This window comes from Cylas formicarius, unplaced genomic scaffold (assembly GCF_029955315.1).
Source record: "Cylas formicarius isolate icCylForm1 unplaced genomic scaffold, icCylForm1.1 PGA_scaffold_3__17_contigs__length_32017465, whole genome shotgun sequence".
NCBI lineage: Eukaryota > Metazoa > Arthropoda > Insecta > Coleoptera > Brentidae > Cylas > Cylas formicarius.
In genome coordinates this window covers 12,976,890-13,002,148 of record NW_026844326.1, presented here as the reverse complement: position 1 = coordinate 13,002,148, position 25,259 = coordinate 12,976,890, and the positions used below count along the sequence as shown (strand labels likewise).

The 25,259-nt window shown below is 34.1% G+C and overlaps 1 protein-coding gene across 3 annotated transcripts in view; it reads left to right on the top strand.

The window, feature by feature from the left end:
* The window catches only part of LOC132699211 (probable chitinase 10), a 53,837-nt gene extending 33,271 nt beyond the window's left edge, over window positions 1-20,566 (top strand). For all 3 annotated transcript variants that reach the window (XM_060665799.1, XM_060665801.1, XM_060665800.1), the window contains exons 2-15: window positions 4,603-4,696; window positions 6,385-6,804; window positions 6,856-7,035; window positions 7,270-7,401; window positions 7,456-7,629; window positions 7,688-7,815; window positions 7,875-8,113; window positions 8,172-8,374; window positions 12,673-12,890; window positions 15,929-16,085; window positions 16,136-16,422; window positions 19,226-19,534; window positions 19,589-19,790; window positions 19,848-20,566. In XM_060665799.1, the coding sequence (XP_060521782.1) occupies window positions 4,603-4,696; window positions 6,385-6,804; window positions 6,856-7,035; window positions 7,270-7,401; window positions 7,456-7,629; window positions 7,688-7,815; window positions 7,875-8,113; window positions 8,172-8,374; window positions 12,673-12,890; window positions 15,929-16,085; window positions 16,136-16,422; window positions 19,226-19,534; window positions 19,589-19,790; window positions 19,848-20,062 (2,958 nt within the window). In that variant the 3' untranslated portion in view covers window positions 20,063-20,566. The remainder of the gene's footprint in view (window positions 1-4,602; window positions 4,697-6,384; window positions 6,805-6,855; window positions 7,036-7,269; window positions 7,402-7,455; window positions 7,630-7,687; window positions 7,816-7,874; window positions 8,114-8,171; window positions 8,375-12,672; window positions 12,891-15,928; window positions 16,086-16,135; window positions 16,423-19,225; window positions 19,535-19,588; window positions 19,791-19,847) is intronic.
* The last annotated feature ends 4,693 nt before the right edge of the window (window positions 20,567-25,259 follow it).

Below are 25,259 nucleotides of genomic sequence, written 5' to 3'. Positions count from 1 at the left end.
AATAATACAAGTACCCACCAAACGCGACAACACAACGGAATAATGTTCGTTGTTGCTTAGGCTATCGGCTTGTAGCTTTTTTCCGCTCATTACCAAATCAAAACGACAACTGGTTTGATCAGATCAAATTATGTTAATGGAACGTAAAAAAAAATAATTTTATGTGGCGACGTCACAATTTCATTCATGCCCCGAGGTGAATAAAGGGAATTTGAAACTAGTAGTTTTTAAGAGCAATTGTTTTCTCTTTGCTACAAACAATGTAATTTCCTTTTCCTTTTTTCTTGATGGTGTAATTTCAGACTTTCTGGTAGTTTTTGACATAAATCACAGATATTATACAGGGTGATTCATGGGCACGGTGGATTATCCGAATTAAGCAGACAATTCCAAAATAGGGTTTATCATGTCAAAAGTATGACAAAATATGCTTAACATTAAAAAACAATTTTTAGAACAGAAAAAGATACTCTGCCCGGTATGTACCCAACTCTTAGAATTGTTTGGGCATATTTTATATAACGTTGTCTATTACCGCTTGAGGAATTAAATTCCCGTTTTTCCCTCTGCAGGATAGCTCGTTATTATATCACCATAATAGTTTATTTTATAGAATTGTTTTTTAATGTGCTGCATGCTATAATGGTTTCCATTATTTCGCAAACATCTTACAACATTCAACTTCCTAATTTTGAATGGAACACCCTGTATATTATTCCAAGTTTCCCTTTACTTAATATTAATAGTTTCTTAAATATCTTGATTAATTTAAAGATTTTTTTAAACACTGCTCTTCTCACCATTTGATTTAATTTTCAAACACTAGAAGCATCGTCTTGGTTAGAAAAATTACACCAATTTCATGATTTTCAATAAATTTTGATTCTATGACTTGATGCAATTCTACATACATTTCTCTATACCTATTTTCAAGAGTCTTCTTGCTCATTCGTATTCTCAATTAAAAGTCAAATAAACCCCAAAATTTTCTCTTGCATTGAATTTAGTCAAGTTTGACATGGCAGATGCACATAAATGATTCACTACGCGATTAATACTAGACCTTATTACGTATTTGAATAAACTTTATCGTTTACTTTAATTTCATTTCACTTGCTTTTGCGATCCAAGTTTTTCTATGTCTTTCGTTGGATTATTACGTTCTAAATTCAGTTTTCTTGTGACAAAGCACTGTGTTAAAAATAATGTTACATCATTCAAAATTTACGCTCCAGAAGTAAAAATCCAAGGACTACCAATCAGGTGATCTAAGTGGTCATTTCTAGAGCATTTTTAACCCGCAAATAAAACTGACAACAAATGAAACTAGTTCAGAACAAACTTCTAATTAAGAGCGGAGAGACTAAACAAATATTTTAATAACCATATTATCCAACACTAGCCTAAAGGTTAATAATGTACCATTAAAGTGAAATTAAATTGTGAATAGCAAGCAGAAAATATATGCTTTTTCAAATTAGTAAATTCTTGTATGAATCGTTTCAAATTTCAAAAAAAATATTTACATACAAGTTCAAGTACTGTCCATTGTAAAATTGAGATGTAGCGGCTAGACACGTGGAAGTTCGTAATTATTTTAAACGCGAAGCGGTTCGCTCTTTTCAGCAACGTTGCGTTAAAGACGTGATGTTTTTGTTAACGAAAACTTTCTATTAGGTTTCACTTAAAATTTTTAATTTTATTTAATAAGCGACGATGTCTTCCAACTTTCCTTCGCTTCAAATTTGTCTCGATCGGCATGTACAAAATATTTGTCAATTTAATTATTCGGTTACGTTAACGACTTCGGTAAAGCGTAACGATTTAATACAAATTATTAATTTTTTCGTTAAGCGGAAATATAAATAAACACCCTTAATTACTTTAAATTACAATTTTCCATAATTGTCAGTATTGAATGTTATATAATTCACTTTCAATTTAAAAACTTTTTAATAGTATATTTGATCGATTCCGTTGGCGTTACAGTCAAAATACTGCTTCCAACCCCACATACTGTTCGGAAATTAGGTCTACATATACATAAAATAAACCAAATAAACATCACTTTCATATATAGGTTATGCGATAATGCACAATACGTCCCAAATTGGCCCTCGCCTGTAGGGAAAACCCTTAAAGATATGAATTTCGAACTCTGGTATTATTGGACTACTATTTCTAAACTAACCAACACTATATCTAAATAACAGTTAGAGTCCAATATTGCGTCGAACTATACCGAAAGATACTTTTTATTCATGCGGTGTTAGGTCTCCTTCATATAGGGTAAACATATCTTTACTCTTATATTCGTCCACCTTTCTATTCAAATAAAATTTTGAATTACCAGCCGCATTTTTGGGGCTATCAATATATGGCTTAGTTATATTCCTAATTCCGAAATTTTGAATAGTTTTTATTTATTTATTTATTTTATTTATTTATTTATTTTATTTATTTATTTTATTAATATTATTAAACGTTCCAAAAGTGCTTAAGGTTGATACCTGAATGTAATTATTTATTAATAGTGGAAATGTGGTATTTCATTGAAAAGAGAAAAATCTGTAAACATTAACGATCATCAAAAAATACAGGGTATTCCGTTAAGCAAATTTATGTTGGGGTTGTAAGTTAAAAAAAATGAAAAAAAAATCAAGGGGTTTTTTATATTTCGAATATCATACAACCTCAATATCCTGTGTAGTCCGAAGTTGTAAAAATGTCCAAATATGAGTACACTGTACTTAATAGGATGAGGGATTTTGATTTAAACCATTATAAAAATGATTCCATATTCACTTGTTAATTGGTTCTCATTTTAAATGGATAAGGGAATTTTTTTAGCTATTAATAACATTATTTGTTTAGTAAGTATTTACGGTCCCTTACAGTACATACAAAAATAAGAATCTTTCGTTGTTATGTCTTTTCTATTCTACTTTTTGGTATGAAATTTTGTACCTTGACAGAAGCAACAACCAAAAGATTAAACGGGTTCGAGATATGGCTCTACAGCAGTGAGAATCTCTATGATAAAGTGCTTTATAGATTGCAAATAGGGAGCGAAATAATTAATGCAATAAAAATAAAGAAGCTCGAATGCCTAGGTAATAAGGAAATATTACAAGGAAAAATCCCAAGAAAACGACTACCCGACAGACTTTTGAGAGCTACGACAAACAAAATTGTTATTTCCTGAATGATTGCTAACATCCGGTCTGTACTGAAAGAAATCTAATAACATTTTTATTCGCTGTTTAATAACGAATTTCTTGAAAATGTCGTTTATGTTATTGATAAAACATTCTCCATAAAAGGAGTTTAAGCTATAATACAGAAGAAAATAATACTTAATGATATTAATTTTCATATGAGGGACAGCAACCTTTGTCAAGCACTTATTTTAAATTAAACCGTTTTGTTGAAATTAATTAAAGTAAACCGGTCAGAACTATCATTTTTTGCTTCGATGGCGACCCGTCCATTCACAACAAAAAACGCATCGGTACACTTATTCCAGCACCAACATTAGTGGGTTTAGATAATAACTATAATCATTGTGAAACTGATCTACTACGCCCATGCATATGGAAAACCGGTCCTGCATTAATCAGAAATCACCGGGCGACCAGGAAGTCAGCTGAAGTAATATGGGGTTTTGTTACGCCAGACGAGGTCACTAGTCAAGAAAGGAACGCTCCAATTTCGATCTGGTCTCTTAAGAGATTCTCGATTTTAACATAAAATTAGTGCATTGGCATGCATTTTCAGTGTGTTTAGGGTATATTTTGCAGCATGTCTCTACATACGAGGTTCCCGTGGGAGCTACGGCTGGTGCTACAATTCAAAAATTATTAAATTTGCATTTAAAAAACTGGGATATTCTAAATAGCATTTTCGGATCAAACTTTCTGCAAAAATGGATTTTATTGTCATTTAGATGTGATTTTTCGAAAAATTTTAATGTTAGAATTACACGACTAGAACAAATTTGATATTTTATTACATACAGCAATTTCAAGAAGATAGATTAATTGAACAAAAAGTTAACGGCATTACATTTTAAAAAATAAATTTTAGGGTTCGTAGGAAAAATTTTGCACCTGGCAACGTTGCAAATATTATTTTTCGATCCGGCGCTACCGATAACCCCGTATGCCAAATTTCATAATTTTTTGCCGAGCCTTAATGAAATATTCAACTCATCCGGTTCTGTTGAGAAACTCGCTATGTCTTATTTCGAGTATAGGGAGGGCCAAACAAGTTATATTCGTACGGCCACACATCTTATTTGAACAGATTGGCAACATTTTATGTAGAATACAGAAATGTCAGAGGTTAAAAAATTAACATTTTCTTATGAAGCACCCTGTATATTTCTATACACATGCATAAAATTATGCTTTCAACCATGTGAATATTTGACCAAAAATAAATTTGAGCTGCATCAGGGACCTCCGCTTTGCTTAGAATTATTGAAGGTTCATTTAACAGACTTCTCGTCTTATAAGTGTAATTCCTAATAAATAATAAACACCAAACAAAATTTTAGAAAACAACTATTTTTATTATTACATTTTAATTATTTTGTTTCAGATACCACGGGCTAGATGTAAAATAAGGACAGTGATACTTATATGTATAGTAGTAATCCTTCTAGTACAAATTGTTTCATCTCAAAGAGAAAGAGGTAAGTAAATCAGCGTAACATTACACGAAATTGAAAGTGCAATCATATCCGTATAAAGGAATATAGATCAAAGTTTAAATTAGTCTAACAAGCGCACATTTTTCGAAGCTCGGTCTTTTACGTCTGACGAGTTAGGGACGCCAATTTATCTTGCTAAAATAAGTCTTGGCGGAAGTATCTCGTTAGTTATTGGTATTCAGCACAGAAACAGTTTAATGCTCTATACCCTGCAAGTTCTTTCCGACTGCGATTTCGAATGTTGTAGTTACTAATAATTAAAACACATTTAATTGGCAATATTAATAACATTAAATATTTTTTATGGAACTTCCTGATCCTTTGATCAAAATCATCAAAATTTAATCTATAACTATAGTCAGTTAAAATTTTGGTACCTTGACTGAGATGATGTGGCCTCAAGGATCCGTTGTTAATTTCTATTCTGCTTAAATTGTTCAATTATCTACACCACACTTCGTTAATTTGTTAAAAGGACGGCAGGACGGCTACCCTATTACATGCGTTAAAGTTGGTGTGGTTGATGTGGTATAACCAGTATATATATTCAAAATGGAATATGGGCCTTCCATTTCGCCATTTCGCTATGCTAGCCGAAAACAACATACAAAAAGCATACTCACTTGAAAAAATTGAAGCCTTTTGCCAAATCCCCTGATATTGGGAACCTGTTATCTCGTTCGTCATTACTTGTTATATGAAGGGTAACTAAGGTTGGGTCAAGTTAACCCTTGAAACTAAACCCTTAAAGGTGAAAAAATAAAAATATGCTTTTATTAAAATAATGTACAATAAAATGCTAGGATGACGGCAATACACACTTGTCTGAGATATTCTTTTACTTAAATCGAAGATAACATGACTACTGATGACTCTTTTATGAAATTTACTTATAAGAGTTTGATAAAAATGTCCTCCGATTGAACTCAAAATGTCAAGTTGCTGAAAAATTGCTATATGTGGTTATATTGTAAATTTTGAAATTTGATTTTGCGAATTATAAAAAATATTATTTGTCAGCAATGCAATTGTTATATTGTTTCAAAAACCAGTGAATGAAGTCAAAAAGAATTAGTTATATTAGAAGGCTGTTGGTTGTGATAATAAAGATTTGGTTAATTTCAATTAAATTAATTTGTTAAATGTTTCCTTCAATTATTTAAATCACCCTCTCGGAGTAAGTCTAAAATTTAAATGGAAAATATTATCTTGGATAGGACATATAGCAAATGATTTCAGAAATTATATATGGGGCTCTCATATCTACATGTTTGGTCAAACACATTATTTTAGATATTGGTAATACCGCAGTTTCTAGCAGACGGTTATTTTGCTTCACTGGCCGTTCTATTACCGATTTAATCAAGGTTATAGCACACTTTGTTAAAAGCTGAATAAAGGGCAACAAACATTGAACACTTACATTTCCACGAGCATCCTTGCACTAACAAATAATTAAAAAAGGTGTGCCTTTATCATTATTTTACTATCTTACATAGACAACCAGCAAAACAGAAAAATTGCAAGAGCTCAGGGCTAATGGGAATTCGTTGCCATGGCGTCGTAATCCAATTTTTCAATTGGTTACAGTGCTAAAGCAAGGGCATTCTTTAAGCACCTTCATCATTCACCGACGATAATTAAATCTTAAAAAAGTATACTCTCCACAGCTTCGAGGCGGAGGCTTCGAAGGCCGCTGAAATCCACATCCCAAGGCATATCATCCGCTTCGAACGACCAAGAAGTGGCTCCTAGCGTGACGAAGTTGAGGCGAGCGAGACCGGGAAACAAGAGAACGTCGGACAACGCAGTCAGCGGAACTTCCCCGAAAAAAGACCAGGATGGCCACAAGATTGTGTGTTACTACACCAATTGGTCGCAGTACAGAGTCAAAATCGGCAAGTTTACGCCGGAAGATATACTGCCCGACCTTTGCACCCATATCATTTTCGCTTTCGGTTGGCTGAAGAAGGGAAAGCTCTCGTCTTTTGAAAGCAACGACGAGACGAAAGACGGTAAAGTCGGATTGTACGAGAGAATCCTCAAGTTGAAGAAAGCGAACCCTAAACTTAAAACTCTGCTGGCTATTGGTAAATCAATTTGCTTGTATACAAGAGAGGTTTAATTATAGTGGCTTATAGGTGGATGGTCGTTTGGCACTCAAAAATTCAAGGACATGTCCAAAACGAGGTATACGAGACAAACGTTCATCTACAGTGCGATCCCGTTCCTTCGAGATCGCGGTTTCGACGGCTTGGACATGGATTGGGAGTATCCCAAAGGCGCAGAGGATAAGAAAAATTTCGTTTTGCTATTGAAAGGTAGAATGTCGCTATTATGCTGTAATTAAATAATTTTCTTTTAATACGCAACTTAAATTTATATAGCCACATAATTGCACTTTCACCGAAGTCGGTGTCTTTGAATAGCGTGTGAAAATACGGTGACGAATGATGGATCGGTGAGAAATCTGTCGGATAAATTGCTAATTTCTTTGGCTGTTAAGCAATCAATCTAATGATGGTGCGTATCGTTTAAATATTTTCTCTGGTTAGAACTGCGGGAGGCTTTCGAAGCTGAAGCACAGGAAGTTAAACAACCTAGGCTTCTTCTCTCAGCAGCGGTACCGGTAGGACCTGATAACATCAAGGGTGGTTACGATGTACCAGCTGTTGCGTCATACTTAGGTAATACACTTGTTCACATACTATTACATTGGTAATATCTTTGTTTTTTTCAAGATTTCATTAACTTAATGGCGTACGATTTCCACGGTAAATGGGAGAGGGAAACAGGCCACAACGCTCCACTTTACTCTCCCAGTTCAGACAGTCAGTACCAGAAGCAACTCAACGTAGATCACGCTGCTAATCTATGGGTAAAACTCGGAGCGCCTAAAGAGAAGATGATAATCGGTAAGTACTTTGTTTTCGTCGGGGGCACGACGACTTATGAAAGAATTTTGCACCATAGGTATGCCTACATATGGTAGATCGTTTGCGCTATCAAACGTTGACAAACATGGCGTTCATGCTCCATCTAGCGGAGGCGGAAAAGAAGGGACCTACACCAAGGAGTCTGGGTTTTTAGCGTATTATGAGGTAATTTTGTGTGGCGAAGACAATGAACATCTAACTCTAGCACCAAATTGATTTCCCAGATATGCGAGATGCTCCGAAATGGCGCCACTTATTACTGGGACGACGAAATGAAAGTACCTTATCTGGTTCACGGCGATCAGTGGGTAGGATTTGACGACGAAAAATCAATCAGGCACAAAATGAACTGGATCAAGGAGAACGGATTCGGTGGCGCCATGGTATGGACCGTTGATATGGATGACTTCACAGGTACTGTATGTGGAGGTGAAGTCAAGTATCCGCTTATAGGAGCCATGAGGTACGAAAGAAATGGTTGAGTTTTCAATCTAAATAAACGCGAACATTTTACACTTTAGAGAAGAACTAAGAGGTATATCTAGGGGTAAGGGTGCCAAAGACGTGGACTGGGCCGCTGTGGCGGGGCCCGAGGAATCAGAAGGGGAATTAGAAGAGGAAGTTGTCGAAAAACCAAAACCCATGAAGATAGCGGTGTCTGAGGTTCTGAAACGCGCGAGAAAGCCACTAACTAAAAAGAACAAGAACATTATAAATAAAAAAGGTACACACCTGTTTGTTTTTGATCACTTGGCCGTCGAGAAAACATATTCTAGAATAATTTTGAATTTAATACGAAAACCTGCCGCGTTCCGCCCAAAAGCGTTTTGGTCAAAATAAATCTCGCATAAATTTATTTCGCTTCAATGGGCTCGGTTTTCTCGCCATTAGTATGTATCAATTTTCTGCACGTTAAATTATTGGAATGTATATATTATACAATTATTTTTCAAATGCAAAAATATGCGCTGTCCATTAAAACAGTCCGGCGGCAATTTAGAAAATCTGCACCACAAGGTTAATAGGCTTTTATTCAAGCCTTTGACCTTTTATTGGTGTATGTCATAGTATTTTAAAAGGTATTATATAAGACTGTCGCGAAGGCTTAATAAAAGTAATTTTGCGATGGTTTAATGAAGGCATTTCATACAAATTCATGTAATCGTCTCCATTCAATCCTATGCGGAATATAATTTAAAACATTGAAGGACAAGAAAAAATAAACAAAATTGAAAGATATTTTAGATCAAATCTCTCCATAGAACTCGTGCTATAATAGTATGACAATTACGAAAAGACGTCCGTAAACTAAATTGCTTCCAATTCTTTTTTACAGTTACATTGCATTGGCATTGACTTTAACAATTCTTATATGCATACGTAGATTGGGGTGCGATACATGATTGACGTCTCTAACTCCAAACTAACAACGATAAGATGCGGAGTGGGTTTAAGATATATAATATGCAGCACTAATTTTAACGTTTTTGATGTGACTGATAGATAGAGAGAATTTTATTCCACTGAATTACAATACATAGTATGTTTACAGCACGTCAAAGTACAAAAGGGAAAAAAAAACAATTATATACATACACACATACACATACGATTAGATAAAATCTACGTAATCGCAGGTATAACAACGTAATACATAACATATAAAAACAAACAGTAATAAAAATGAAAAACAAAGGAAGATACCGAACACAACCAAACAGTAGCCATCAAACCATCAAGAATCGGATAATGAGGTATTATCTTCTATCTTCTGTTTGCATTCCTCTACAGAGTAACAACAATGCTCAAAAAAAGATTTTATTTTTCAAAATAAATAAGAACTAAAAGTTCAGATTTTCACGAAATTATATATTTTGACATGACAACTGTTTCGACAAACCGTGTCTTTATCAAATGTGATTGTTGTCGAAACAATTGTCATGTCAAAATATATAATTTCGTGAAAATCTGAACTTTAGTTCTTATTTATTGTGATAAATGGATTTTCATGAAGTAAAAGCCTCCTCAGTTTTGATTTTATTTTTGTTTAAAAATTTTTAAATAGCAAATTTGTGACTTGATTTGGAATTAAGTTGAATAACTTAATTCAAGAGAATTTATCATGATTTTAGTGTATTTAAATTTTCTTAGTTCGATGCGCATTTGAATGTGGGGGAATTTATGATTATCTGAGTGAAGTGAAAACATGTTTTTTGAGTTATGAATTTCCAATACCGTGTGATACATGAATACCGATGGCAGTGGCATAACCTGAAGATTCTGAATCAGCTTTATTGCCTATGAAAAATTTTTATGCAATCTATTGCGTTTCCCCACAGGATAACAGCATATGCCAAATTGAATGAAAAAGAGCATAGCAGCTCGAGACTAGATAATCCTTTCATATCAAAATTTTCAATCGTGGTAACAAAAAGTTTACACTTGAGAGGCGCTGTTCTAAATAAGCAATATGGTCCCTCCAAGAGAACGTATCATCCAGGACCACATCCAACAACTTCGCAGATTTTCCTTCCGAAACGTTTGCATTTGTTGAAAACACTAACGAGTGCGTTTCAGTTTTAGGCGATTCGCTGTAAACCACATATTGGCATGTTCTTTCCCCAACTGTGTTTCCCTTTAAGAGTATCTACATTCGTGTTTGATGTTTTAAATATAGAGTCATCTACAAAATTAACCGCAGCCATAGGGTCCCTATGGCCAAAGAAATAATTAATATATACTAAAAACTATAGTGGACCCATAACGGAACCCTGTGGAACTCCGTGTATTACATTTCGTAAACTTGACATTTTATTACTGCAAAAAATTGCTTGCTTTCTATTAGGGAGATAAGAAGATAATATCTCTAGCGCAATGGATTCAAAACCGTAAAATTCCAGTTTTTCCATTAAAATTGAATGACTGACAAAGGCCTTGGAGAGGTGACACAGCATTAAAGTGCTATACCACCACCCTCAAAGCCCTCAACTATGCCAGCGACTATACGTAATAGTGCTTAGATGGTGGAACGACCCTTTCTAAATGCAATCTGGTTTGGATTTATCAAATTATTTGACTCAAAATAATAAGATAATTGAGAATACATAATCTTTTCTAAAACTTTGGAAATTATCAGGATAATTGATACGGGTCGGTAATTATTAGAATCAGACATTTCACCTTTCTTTTAAATTGGCACAACTTTAGATACTTTCAAAACCTCCGGATATATTCCAGTGAGGAAACTCCTATTTATTATGTCAGTTAATCGTAAAACTATTACATTGCAGCATTCTTTAATAATCCTACTGTTCAAACAATAAAAGTCTAAAGCTTTTGATCTGGCCGACCTCAAGTGAAGAAACCAGGGAAAGTTTGAGAGAGCATTTAGGTTTAATCAAGTCATGCATCAACTGAGATAGTCTAGCAGGAGTTTCATCCAAAGTTTCTAATATTTTATGCGCTTCCGTAGTAAAAAAATATGTTGAGTTCATCAGGGGATAAATCTTTCATAAAATTATATTTATTAATTGCCAAGAATTTTTGCTCTTATTTTTGGATAATTGTAAATAGTTTGTACAAGCTAGTTTTATTGTATTTTTTATTTTATTTTATTGTATTTTTTATATATTGAAAAGTCATTTGGATTCTTTGTAATTTACGCTATACTACGAATTTTTGATCATTTATCTCGCATGATTCTGAGATCGTCATTGAACCAGAGAACTGGGGATTTAGGTTTGAATGCCTTTCTAATCAAAGGAAAACACAGCAACATCTGTTCGCCCGATATTCTTCACCAAGGCAAATGTCAAATCAATAACGTTTGTGCCAATAGTATGATAATTTAGTGTAATTGATGATTGAAGAGACCTATTAAATTTTTCATACTTTTTCCATAGTGATTTCGACACTCTATTTTATTATTCGAGAATTTCAAATTATGATTATTAGACTCAATATGAATAGTCCAAGCCCTATGATCCGACAAATAAGGATTGATTACCTTAGTGTAAAACTGATGGTTGTCTATGTTGCTAATAACATTATCTAAGCAGTTAGCGCAGCCATTGGCCACTCTGGTGGATTCCCGAATATCCAAACTGGCGAATTAGCGATAGAAAATCTTCCAATCTAGAGCTGGAAATATTAAAATATTCCAAACAACCACCTATATACCTCTTCGATAAATATTATTGATTACACTTTCTAAACTATGCATACATTTTATAAAATTACCACTCAGAGAACGATAAACTATCAATATGGATAGTTTCATAGTTGGTATATAGATGGCGCAAAATTCACAGTCAATTTCAGAGCAAAATTGTTTGACATCCAAAATTTTATAATTTAAGTTAATATTATTTTTTACAAATATACCCACTCTTCCTCTCTGGTGATCAGACCTACAGAAACTAGTTAAACATTTGTTGTTCAGACAAACAGATAAAGTCAAAAAGAGTAACATAAAGCTGTCAAGTACGCCATAAAACACTTGAATATTGTAGTGCAAAATACTGTACACTTTATTGAGAGCCTCGTCAAAAGGATTACAGAAGACTAATTCCTCGCCGCTGGTCTTTTCCGTAGATGAAGAAACTTATTTATTTTCGTGCCTGCCGCCCAGTATTTCGGATTCACAAAACTGTCCGTATTTTCTTGTGAATTTACCAATTTTAAATGAAGAGTATCCTCCAGGTCTTCTGGAGTCAAGTTCTTGGCAGGTAACCTCGGGGAATCTGGATTTTAAGAATGACATCATAGTTACCTCTTACTTACTTAACCTTACCTTAACTTACAGAGTCCATAAAAATAGTGATTATTTGTAGAAAGACGCTTTCAATCTCAGTTTTACTTTGCTTATTATCAAAAATTAAAACAATTGAAATTGCACAAAAGCTCGTAAAGACATAAAAAATCTTTAGGGTTAAGTGGTTAGTTTAGGTAACGTTTTCTATAATGGCGGAATGATTATCTTCTTTGAACTGTAGAAATTAATTAATTAATACTTTCTTCCAGTGAGACAACCTCAAGTGTTCTGTTACATGACGAGCTGGTCTCAGAAACGACCGGGTGCTGGCAAATTCACCCCGGAAGATGTGAACCCTGCATTATGTACCCACGTCATTTACGCATTCGCCACGCTGGTTGATCACAAATTGGCAGAGGCTGCGGACACTGATCCAGAAATGTACGAAAGAGTGATCGCATTGAGAGACAAAAATCCCGAGTTGAAGGTAAGAATTTTTTTTTAAATTTAAATATTATATAGAAAAATGTATCAAAATTTTATTGTACCAATTAACAAAAACAGAAAATTGAAAAACCGGTAGCATATAACTTCAATAGCGGTAAATTCCAATTTAAATTCATATAGATTAGACGATGAAATCTTTGTGTGCTGATTCACCTAATTTCGTGCGTCAATCTTTGAAAATTGTAACGTGTGGTATTCGAATTAGCCCGCAATGCCTAGAACTAAGACTGTGGCTTTTATACAATCTATGGTTAAGCCTTCATTGTAACAAAGGAATGCTGATAATACTGAAAACCGCACAGTAGAATACAACATACATTTTGTTGGATATTGCAATTTTTCTCATGTCATCTTTTGAAGCTATACAAAATTGACAGGCTGTAATGCAAAATAAAATACTATTAAAAAAAAATTAGAATTGTGTTGGTTTATTGAAATAGTGTTCCATTTTTAGAAGTGGTAAGGTAAGAATTATCAGTGATCTATAAACCCATGCAAAGTTTTAAGAAGCTATTTATTGTCATGTAACATGCAGTATATACCTTAAACATTAGTTCAACAAGGAACCATAAACATTTAATATTTTCCAAGAACATTAACTCAATATAACTAACTCTTCGATAACGCAGGTCTACAAAATTAAACTTTTTGACAGATATTTTTACTTTGAAAACTGATTTTATATAATTTTGGTAGGGTGATTTCAAAAATTCTATGCATTTCTTTTTGCGTAACTTTTTTTTATTGTAAATATTATTGAAAAAAAAAGATATTTCTAAATTAATTTATTTTTTATTCAGCAAAATGGTTGAATCCTAGTTTAAAAAAGTGAAAAAAATTACGTAGACTTTTTTGAGTGAAATCTTCGTCTTTTTGTTAGAAAGCTGCGATATTCGGCTGCGTGTTTTTAAGGGCATATCCCGTTTTAACATCCAGCAGTAGTCTGCCATCATCGTTATGCTCCATCTGCCATGATATCGCCGTTCCTCTTCTTTAATGTCCTGGTGAATCCTCTCTCCCTGTTCTTCGCTAACTGCCTTAAGATTTTCAGGAAAATAGTTCAAGTGTGAAAACAAGAAACGCACTTTCAAACTCAAAGTTTTGTAACATATTTTGAACAATACTTTCGTGGATTTCATCCTTACAGTTCCCAAGATGCTTTTCAATTACTTCTTCAAATGAAACTCAGACGTTTTCCTCGACACTGATCATTGTTTGTGAAATTTCTAGTCTTTGCATAATGTTCTTATCTGCGGGCCAACAAAAATACCTTCTTTTATCTTGGCATCAGATATGGCTTGAAATTTCTGGCACAAATATTTGTGTTCATTTTTGACTAGGGCTAACAAACTGCTTCATCACACACACACTTCGAGCTCTCTGAAATCTATTGTGCAATCTCTGTCATCTGGGTCGGAATTAGATTCCTCTGATTCTGATGATATAACGTTTTCTTGTTCTTTTGGGGCGATAGGTATCGGTACATCTGAGGTTCCGTGAGGGACTGGTCGAATAGCAGAGTCAAGATTGAAACGGAACAAATAGTGTGAGGAGCCCAGGACTTGTCTTGGTCGCTAAATTTAAAACCAAAATAAGCGTGGTATACATTTTTCCCAAAATAAGTTATAGTTTGACTTTGCTTCACTACTACATAACTACCACAGATAAAACAAAAGTTGTTTTGATTGTTCACAAGACAACAGCTGTAAACAAAATAGCACGACGACCAACACCAACTGCGCATAATCAGGTTGCAATGCTGTGTCGACACTTCTGTGCCAACTCCGTTGCTTTGCAGAGAAATCTAATATTATTCAGTGTTGCCAAATCAGATTTAATTTCATAAAAATCACACCTAATGTGGAACAAACATATTCATGTCATAGGTATGTATATTAATAAAATAACATTTTTAAGATATAGTGCGCTATAAAAAAATTACATGATAGAGCAAAAATATGCAGTTTTTTTGGAAAAATGGGCCGCAAAATTATACAAATAAGCAAACAGCTTTCAAACATCTAAATCACTGTAGACCTGTGTAACTAAAAAATGACAATATTGTTTCATATTTTAACATTTATTATATTCTGAGGTCATAGGACAAGTCTAACCAATTTAAAACTCCTACAGGCATTTCAGCAATATTACTTTTTAACTAAATTTGTTTTTCCAAATAGCAGAAAATTGGAGCAAATCTTATGTAATAAGGGTATGATGGTCTATTACGTATTACATGTTTTTCGATTTATGGTACCTTTAACTAACAAAGAACTAGTTACATTAAAAAAATAACTTTCAAAAAGCCTACTTGGGCTTGGACACTAAAAAAACTTTTGGCAATATTTTTCACATTTTTCCAAAAAAAAAAAAAATTAGCCCCATTTCCAGCATTTAAGTACTCAATGCAGTGTTCTCCATGGAAATAAGGTACCATCTATATTATTTCCTTACATTTCAATCTCGGGGTTACTTTATTGCACTTACGGTTTAACCCAAGGTGTAATTAAAATTGTTGGTTAGCTATGCATTGCAATTATTTATTCAGGAAACTCAGAAAAAAAGTTGATTCTTGTCACTTATAAATAATGGAAATTTTCACGAAAACATCCAAAAACTGAAAATTGTTTCTCAGTGTGATCCAAGATGTTTTTTAAGTCAGGATAGGGCTTGCGCTCTTATTAAAATAAAAAGATAAAAAATTCTAGTCCAATTTGACGTATACACAGTGATCAAGGACAGATAATGCATATTCTTTACAGGCAAATGATTCGAGCATCTGACTGCTGTAACTATAGCCTGATCCTGATTTGTGAAAAGTCATTTAAATGAAAGCATTGCAGCATCACTAAACACTATTTTCTTAACAACATAGCTACCAACAGCGTTATCCTGACCTTCAATTCTTCAAAACTTCTTAATAAGAGAATAAGGAAAAAACAAAACCTACATTAAATTTAGTGATTTTGCCATATATTTTTGATCCTGTTAACAGTTAATCGATATATATTTTTCTAGATTCTTCTTGCTATTGGTGGATGGGCATTCGGCTCTATGCCGTTTAAGGAATTGACCGGCAATGTTTTCCGAATGAATCAGTTCGTCTACGATGCCATCGATTTCCTGAGAGAGTATAAATTTAATGGACTGGACGTCGACTGGGAGTATCCCAGAGGTAAATTCATTACGCCATAATCGCCCTAGCTGGACATCGGTCGCTTTTAGGTGCCGACGATAGAGCCGCTTACGTCAACCTGCTGAAAGAGCTTAGGGTTGCATTCGAAGGGGAAGCAAAATCCAGCGAGCAACCCCGATTGCTGTTAACTGCCGCCGTGCCGGCTTCGTTTGAAGCTATAGCTGCTGGTTACGACGTGCCCGAAATTGCCAAGTATTTGGACTTTATCAATGTTATGACTTACGATTTCCACGGCCAGTGGGAGAGAACCGTTGGTCATAATTCTCCCTTGTTCCCTCTGGAGAGTGCGACAAGTTACCAAAAGAAATTGACAGTGGTATGGTTATCGTGATCTTAGTCATCGAATTTATTTGTAAATAACTTCCTTTCCATTGAAATATTTAGTGATAAATTGACGACCTGATTTAGAAAATTGTATTTTTGTCTTTTTGACTCATTTTATACGTGACTTTTGCAATTAATTGATAATCAATTGGGTTTTTCATTAGATTCTGCTATTTTGTGCGTTGGTGGGTATTTTTCCACGTATTTGAGTGTTTTTTAAGTCTACAAATATTATATAAGTATTAAGTGAAACTGTTAATTAGTTGGTGCAAGTAGCTTATTGTTTGGTTAATCATATATTTTAGGCAGATCTCCTTAATATTTGTAGCTGCTTTTAGGGAAGTAAGTTTTAATCAATTATTAATGGTATACTCGTTTTTCTGTAATATGTTGATGAGCGCCACCACTACCTGCAGCAGCTGACACTCAAAGTTCTTAAAGCACCTGCAAGTTGTCATTAGTCGGTACGATTTGTGAAGACATAGTCGGCAATAAAATGCCAAACAGAGTAAAATAGAACCATTATTCCAGTTTGTACTTCAACAGATGTTGTTCCGCCCTAAATGTCTATCTGTTCAATGCAGGACAGCCGTCACTAACAATCACGATTATATTACCGGCGAGTAAGAGAGAAGGAGTCAGTTACACTTGGCATTTGTTAATTTAACTAGTTCGCCCATATAGATTCGTGGATTTTCTATGTAATAGTAGATCAGGGGGTTCTTTAATGCGAATATTTCAGTAGGTGAATCTACATGAAAAAAATATGATGATTTGTTAAATAAACTATAGTCCGAAGACTCTGCCCATGCAATAAAAATTAAAACAATACAAAAAAAATCGTAAGTACACCATATTTGGTATTTAACGATGAAATATCTTTATCATCAGAGCCAAAATTAGAACTGCTACAACCAGAAAATGATCTTTCGTCGAAATTAATAACAAGTGGTACTACCGTTACATCAAGCGTATTCTCTTTCTCCCAGCATTTCTTTATTATATCCTCTGCACATGTTATACAACAGGTACAATTTTCTTTGGTAACTGTCTGGAGAGCTGCTTTCCACACAGATACTATTGCAGTATCTTCGTGCCTTGCCTCACTTGCGATATTTTTATTAAAAAATATTTTGTACTGAGGCCATACCAATTCTATGGCATTAAATATACAAGGAGGCAATCTTAAAACGTGATGACCTATTTCAGTAATTATTTCGTTTGTAGCATACTGCAAGTTTTTTTTTCTAATTTTTGAAAGTTTTTAACAACTGACATTTTAGACGACACTACTGTAACTATCCTGTAATTTGTGCTATCTGTGTCGAGAGTCTACGGCAGGGGGGCGTAAAAGACAAAGGTAGAACACTGGCAGATAAATGGGTGGATTGTGCCATTCTTAGTATACGGGTGGAAGCAGGTAAAATCCTGAAGCTCCTTTTCTCTTGCTTTTATGATCGACTATGCCATCGCAAATCGTACCGACTATATATGACTTACCTAAAAGCAACTACGAATAGCACGAACTAATTAACAGTTTCACTTAATACTTATATAATTGTAGACTTTAAAAACACTCGCACGTGGGAAAATACCCAAAAATGAATGAAATAGCAGAAACTAATGAAAAACCCAATTGATTATAGATAAATTCAAAAAGTCAGTTATAAAATGAGACAAATAGACAATTTTCTAAATTATGGCTTGACCTGTTTTATTGTTAAAAAAAACAAGAGATTTACATCACAACGGACAAACTACAACAAGAATTCCTTAAAAATTAAAGGTAGGTCCAAATATGTAATTCAATTGTGAAATTTGTTTATATTCTAAAGTTTTACAAAAAAAGTGCATCAAAATATTTTTATTGACCAATCCGATATGAAATAAATATACAAAGAGAAACTTTTTAAGTCAAAATTATTTGAATATAGTCGTTTCTCGATAGCATTTTTCCATATCCTTACATCATGTGCCATCAGGCAACTTATAATCCGGCGTGAGAAAAACGTAAGGGAGCATTAGCATATCCTGAAATATATTTTTTATTTTTTATTATTTATCACAATTTAACAATGGTAAATGTTTGCATTTCTAAAGCACTCCAATGTTTTTAAAAATTATATTTAGGGTTATAATAGGCAACGGAGTACACTAAACAATTATAATTCAAAATATTACAAGAAATCTGTTTGAGTATTAGGTTTTTTTAAGCAAACAGTCCAACGAAATTAAATGTTACAAAATATAATACAAATCTGTTTCTCATAGGGAAAGGTATTACACAAACGTAACACAGTATATAAAATTTGAATGTAATAAAGGGACTAATAGAGCCAGTACGCATAGATATACAAAATATATATATACAATTTCTGTGTTAACGGATTCAGAATTTGCATAGTATTTTAGCAGAAATAGAGCCCAAATCAAACCAGACATGTCCTTATAAATTAATTTCGAAGAAAACATTTTGGATATATCAAATGGATATTGCCGATTTTGAACGAGCCTTATTTAAATACTCTATAAAATCTTAAAAAGATATTGTAACTCTGAAGTAAAAGGTGGAATTGAATGGTCGCTCCCCATATATACTTTAAAGTTGTAGTCGTAATGATCTTATAAGCTTGCCTCATGTGTAATTTAAAATATTTTTATTCTATAGCAAGTGTTAGGCTTGAAGAGTCAGAATTCCAAAATAACACCCTAGTCTAGAGGTCTAGAGGACTCCTGAAGAGTCAAATAAAACTATTTTATCTTCGCTGTTTTTAGTAGTTAATAATAATTTTCAGGATTACTCTGCGAGAGAGTGGGTAAAGCAAGGTGCACCAAAAGAAAAGCTAATGATAGGCATGCCCACATACGGGCGCAGCTTTGAGTTGGTCAACACCACCCAATTCGACATCGGAGCGCCGGCTAGCGGGGGAGGAAAACCAGGAAAATACACCTCCGAAGCTGGATTCATGAGTTTCTACGAAATATGCGAATTCTTGCACGAAGACAACGTTACGTTGGTATGGGATAACGAGCAGCAAGTACCTTTCGCGTACAATAATGACCAATGGGTTGGATTCGACGACGAAAGAAGTTTGAAAACCAAAGTAAAATTTTCAGGAGTTTGATTGGACTTTGAGTAACATTCGTGTTTATTTCAGATGGCGTGGCTGAAAGAAGAAGGCTTCGGAGGCATAATGATTTGGTCGATTGATATGGACGATTTTAGAGGATCGTGCGGTGGCAGTAAATATCCTCTGATAAACGCTATGAGGCAGGAACTAGAAGGATACAAAGTTAAATTAGAATACGAAGGTCCATACGAAACCAGCGTGTCTTCAGGGCAATATACAACCAAAGATCGTAATTATTTTCGAGCTTTCGATTTGTCTTTAATCTAATTTTACCCGTACTTTATAGCAAATGAAATCACTTGTGATGAGCAAGACGGCCATATCAGTTACCATCCGGACAAGTCTGACTGCAAAATGTACTACATGTGCGAGGGAGAAAGAAAGCACCACATGCCATGTCCGGCCAATTTGGTATTCAATCCGGATCAGAACGTCTGTGATTGGCCGGAGAATGTTGAAAGTTGCTCGCAGTTTACACCGGCGCCACCGGCAAGCAGATAAAATAAACATGGAAACGTTTGATGGGCTTTTGCAATAGGTTGTGAAGTGTTTTCACGTGGTACGATATAACATGTATTACTGAAAAATGTACCTAACGATTAGTGCCTGTAGATTTTATGTTATTGTTTTTTCTTTTGTTTTATAGCGGTTACGCTTTCCGATTTTATAGTATAAATTGAGAGTTCGTCGTCGTTTTATTGTATTTTAAACTTTAACGAAGATTCGGCTCGGATGCCGAATAATTTTGAGGATCTACAGAGCATAAAGGGATGACAATACACTGCCATATTAAAGACGTTTTTCCATATTTTCTTTCTCCCGCTATCGACATGTTTACGTTTTCACTTACTAATCGCTCGAGTTGTTTTAGTTACGTCATGTAAATGTGGTATTATATTTATAAATATTATTTATAAACGCTAAAATATATTTTTTTAATTATTTCTATGTTTATAAGTTTGTATATTTAATATAAATATAGATTTTTGTTGTAAATATAGATATATAAACACAAAAGTTGCTTTTCCTTTCTAAACTACAAATAGTTCCACATGAAATAAAAAATATTACAACTATACTTTTTCTAGGTTTATGGGTCTTTGGGTACAATTTTTGTAAAGTAGCTCGAAAGCATTCTTTCGACTATGATGAATGAATGAATATTTGGCTTTTACCCGAGACTGAAACGCATGTTTAATAACCAAATGATTTTTTTTTGCAAAATATAATTATAACTAATATAATCTATCTAGATCTAAACTAACCAACCCACACGTGGTTACATAATTTATCAAAAAATTAAAAGTTAAGGTATATCTATGACGAGCTGCTAAAAGGGGAAAAATGTACACAACTTGTGCTTCACAGCAATTGACAATATATAAAATAGTGCTTCAAGATAGCTTGGATCATTGTGGACATGCATCCAGTGTGGAAAATGATAAATATACTGGGTGTTCTTTCAAGGTGTCATATCAGCGCCCTAAAAACGTTTTCTTAAACTTCCAAGAAGAAAATATCTTTGTGAACTTTGCTAAATATATTTTTCCTTCCAAGTGCTGTGCTCTTCAAAATTTCTCTTGATGTACAGAAATAATTAATTTCTTAGATAATATAAAACAAAAAACCCTACTGAAAATTTTTCGTCCGTGAATTTGTAAAGTTATATATTTATTAAATAGGTTAATAAAGTTTTTTCTTAAAATTAGATCAAAAAGGCCCTTCACCAATTAGGAACACCCTGTATATAGAAAAAAGTTAATGCCGGATGGGGAACACTCTTACCTACCTACTTAATAGACGAAAACCTGCTGGCGATAAAAGAGCAAGATTGCTAGCCCTGCATTAATAGTAATACAAATAAATAACAAACTCGTTTGATTTTGGTTTTGGATCTAAAGGGTATTCCAATAATGTTGGTAAAAAATAAAATATAGGTTTCATAAAATACCTTCTGTTACTGCTGAACACATGTCTTGAGGTATAGCATGAATTATTTTCCTAATTTCTTCTTTTAATTGTTGAATTGTTTGCATACTATTTTCGCAGGCTATGCTTCTTACATAGCCCTACAAAAAATAATTTAGCGGCGGCAAGTCGCATGACCTTGGTGACCAATTTACGTCCCTATTCCTGGAGATAAATCTCCAAAATGTGCACGCCATAAATTTACTGTTTCACCTTCCTGAATATTTGCATATTCTCTATATCCATGTCCATTATTTCATCCAATAAAAAACATCAATCCTTGTTCGGTATCGTTCTCCATTCATCTTCATCTTCAAAAAAGTACGGCCTAATGATACTCTCAGCCCAAAACCCGCTCCAAACTGTGACACGTGTAATAAATTTAAAACAATTTTGGTTTATTGCTCTTTTGGCGCCCAACGTGCATGGAGATTTCGTAGATTTTTCTAGGATTTTTATTGCCCCAGGTACGACAATTTTGACATTTTTCATTACTTTTCTATTCTTTGCGGTGTCACTGTACATCGCGTAGCCCTTTTCACTGTGTGATATTTCGTAGCCAATACATTTTTTTCCTTCCGATCTCTCTCTTGCCTTCGATCGGCAGATGCAAGAATTAGTATTTCGTTGTTTCGCATTATATATGCCATTTATGCCGTTTTACTCTTCTTAACAAATTCAAACAGTTCATGTTGTTTGGGCACGTGTCAGGATTTCTTCGTTTGTTAGCTGGCGCGGCTCAAGGTATTTTTAGGATTCTGCGTGCAGCCACATAGCATTTAATGAATCTAAGTCTTAGGTTAAGGTCAAAATCGAAACAGGTAAGCACCTTTTGAAACTTCCAGAATGCTTGTTGAGCCTGTTCAATGCGACATTTTATTTCCTTGTCTGATGTTCATTCTTCGCAAAGCCAGATGCCCCTTATCTACTCTTTCCTTGGACTTTGCTTAAAATGTTATGGTGGAGTTTTCAAACATATTTAGGTTTCTAGAGATAATCATAAATTTTGTTTTTTTGGTCTTGATATTCATAGTTTTGCTCTGTTGTCCTATCTGGTTGACTTGTTGTTGTATGTTATCAGCAATTAAGACCGCATCGTCAGCATAGCGGATATTTTGTTGATGATACGTAACCGTTTAAGTAAACATGAGCCTCATTAATGAAAATGATTTTATTGCAAAATTTATTGGTCATTTGCCTTCATCTGTAGGATCCAATTGGAAAATGCACGACGTTGCCCATGCCCTCTTCTTTCTACATCAACATAAGTGGCGAATCAATTTTCTTCGGCATTACCTTCAAGTCAAAGGAAAATTATTGTAAAAGTTGGTAGGTAAAAGGTATATATTACTAGCAACATTAAGTTCCCCGTATGTATAACATTTAGTCTAGTAGACATTTTAATCGTGCTATCGGATTTGAGTATTCCCAAATGAAGTTTATTTTTAACCGCAAATGGAAGAGTGTATGTACACTTTACATTTTAATTGTTTTGGTTAGTTTCTCATTCTTTGGAATTTCGCTGGAATTCTTACCGTAATTTTTTGGAAGTCGTCCGGAATTTCTGAATACATTTGCATGCACCATCGACAGACAAGCTATGCAATCAGGCAAAACAACATCTAAGTTAGTTTCGCATTGTCAGAAGGTATTGAACGAGATAGCATGTCAGAGTAAAGCCATGCCATCATGGGATACCAAGACAGAAAGGCGATCAAGGGAACGAAAGCGCCGACAAAGATTTTCCGAGGAGCACGATTTAACCAGAAGACTTTCTTGAGGTGTCTTAACCTGTTGCAAAATCAGGAATCAGAAATAGATGAAAAAATAATCCAGGCAATGATGGAGAGCGAGACTGGACAAATATTGTAACAATATGTAAAATATGTAAGAATAATGGTATTAATAGGTTGCTGCTGACTTTAGAGACATCTAAGCCTAAGGAGAGCGGAAGAAAATACCGAATGCAGATTCTGAAAAGAAGAAGAGTAAACTACCCCACACGTCGTATGCCAACGAGAGTGCGTTTTTATAATTAGGGGAGACATCAAACTGCACCAATGAGCCACTACCGGTGCTATGAAACCTAAGTAAGTCTATGGAGGGAGTCATAACAGATCCCTTATGTCTCAGTAACAAACAGGCAAAATCTTACTCTCCCAAACTATCAATATATCAATCCGTCATTGGGTAGTGCTATGGAGCAAGTCATGATATTTTGGATGACTGTAACTATCATACATCGCAACGAGTGGAATCGTTTTGTAATTTTACGTTACTCCTTGTAGAGAAATGCTGCTCACATGAATAAAAATTAAATTTAAAAAACTGCCAAAACTAACTTTTGCAAAACTTTATTTTGCAAACGAAATTATTTTATCGTAAAACGGATGAAAATGTTGCAAAGTCGCGTTTCTAAGAACTTTCCTTGTTGTGTTGCGCTTTGCAAGCACGCTGCGTCGACAAAGCCGCCTTTGTGGATGGTACTACAAAAACCCGGTATGCGCTAAGTGGATGTTTTCGCGGTATTTTATTCCTGTCCTGGTCAACGGTGCAGTATGTGAACGGTCAACACTGTTTGCTCGCGACTAGTAAACTCTTAACCTAGAGACAGGCATGGACTTTTAGAGAAATGATAATTTGATTGGTATTTACTTTGGCAGCGAAAATACAAATTCACACCAAATGACTTCTGAAAGGTATTTATTTCGTATAAAAATCATGCTTGATAACTGTCAACATTAAAATTTTCTCCAGTTATATAATAATAATATTTACTTTTTGCATCTGCAAACTATATTAGTATGACATTAAAACGGTGCCTTGGAGGGACTAAAATATCAATGTTCAACCCCTTAGATCAGTACATTTTAGTTTTGTTTAATCAGTTAACTACCTAATCACTTAATTAACTTAATTAAGATGTCCTAAAAATGTACATATAGACAAGAAGAAACTAAGTTTCTCAACAATTTTTGTAGATCTAATTTAAACTTTTCCTGTAAACAAATATTTCTTAAAGATTATTTGAGAGACCATTAAACAATTTGGTACACATATAATGAAGTGATTCTTCGACTAATGCAAGTGTACATGTACGCTTCCAAACCTAGATTTGCAACTTTCTTGATTTCATAATTATTCAAATTACCCTTTTGGTATAGTAAAAATAACTCGTATCAAGCTATTTTTCTAAGTGACTCTTGGTTCATATATCTGAAAATAACTAGAATGTAAATAGTGAGTTAAAGATTTTTTTTATAAAATTGTTGATGGCATCATCAATCAAGATGTTTATTGATACAAATGCCTAAAAATTTTGGTTCCCCTATTTTCTCCATGTGTAATGATCTCATTTCGTTCGACTATTTTGTCCTAAACACAAGTATGTTGCTCTTATTTTTTATTTAGAATTGATTTATTCTTTTTAAACTATTCTGTGATAATTGTAGAGAATTTTCGAGGCTTCTAAATTAAAACTGGTAGTGTTTAGGTTTAAATCGTTAATAAGCAACAACAATAGGGCTGGCCTTTATATTATATATGTTGCTTCCTATTTTGGGATGTTTTTAATGAACTCGTATTTTAATTAACTCGTATCTATAGAACGATTCGCTACTAAAATTGACGAGCTGCTCTAAAATCATGTCAATGCAGACAAGATTAAAGGAAACAGAAGTCGAACGATAAAACGTACAATAGATGCAATAAACAAATTGGTTCCTAACAA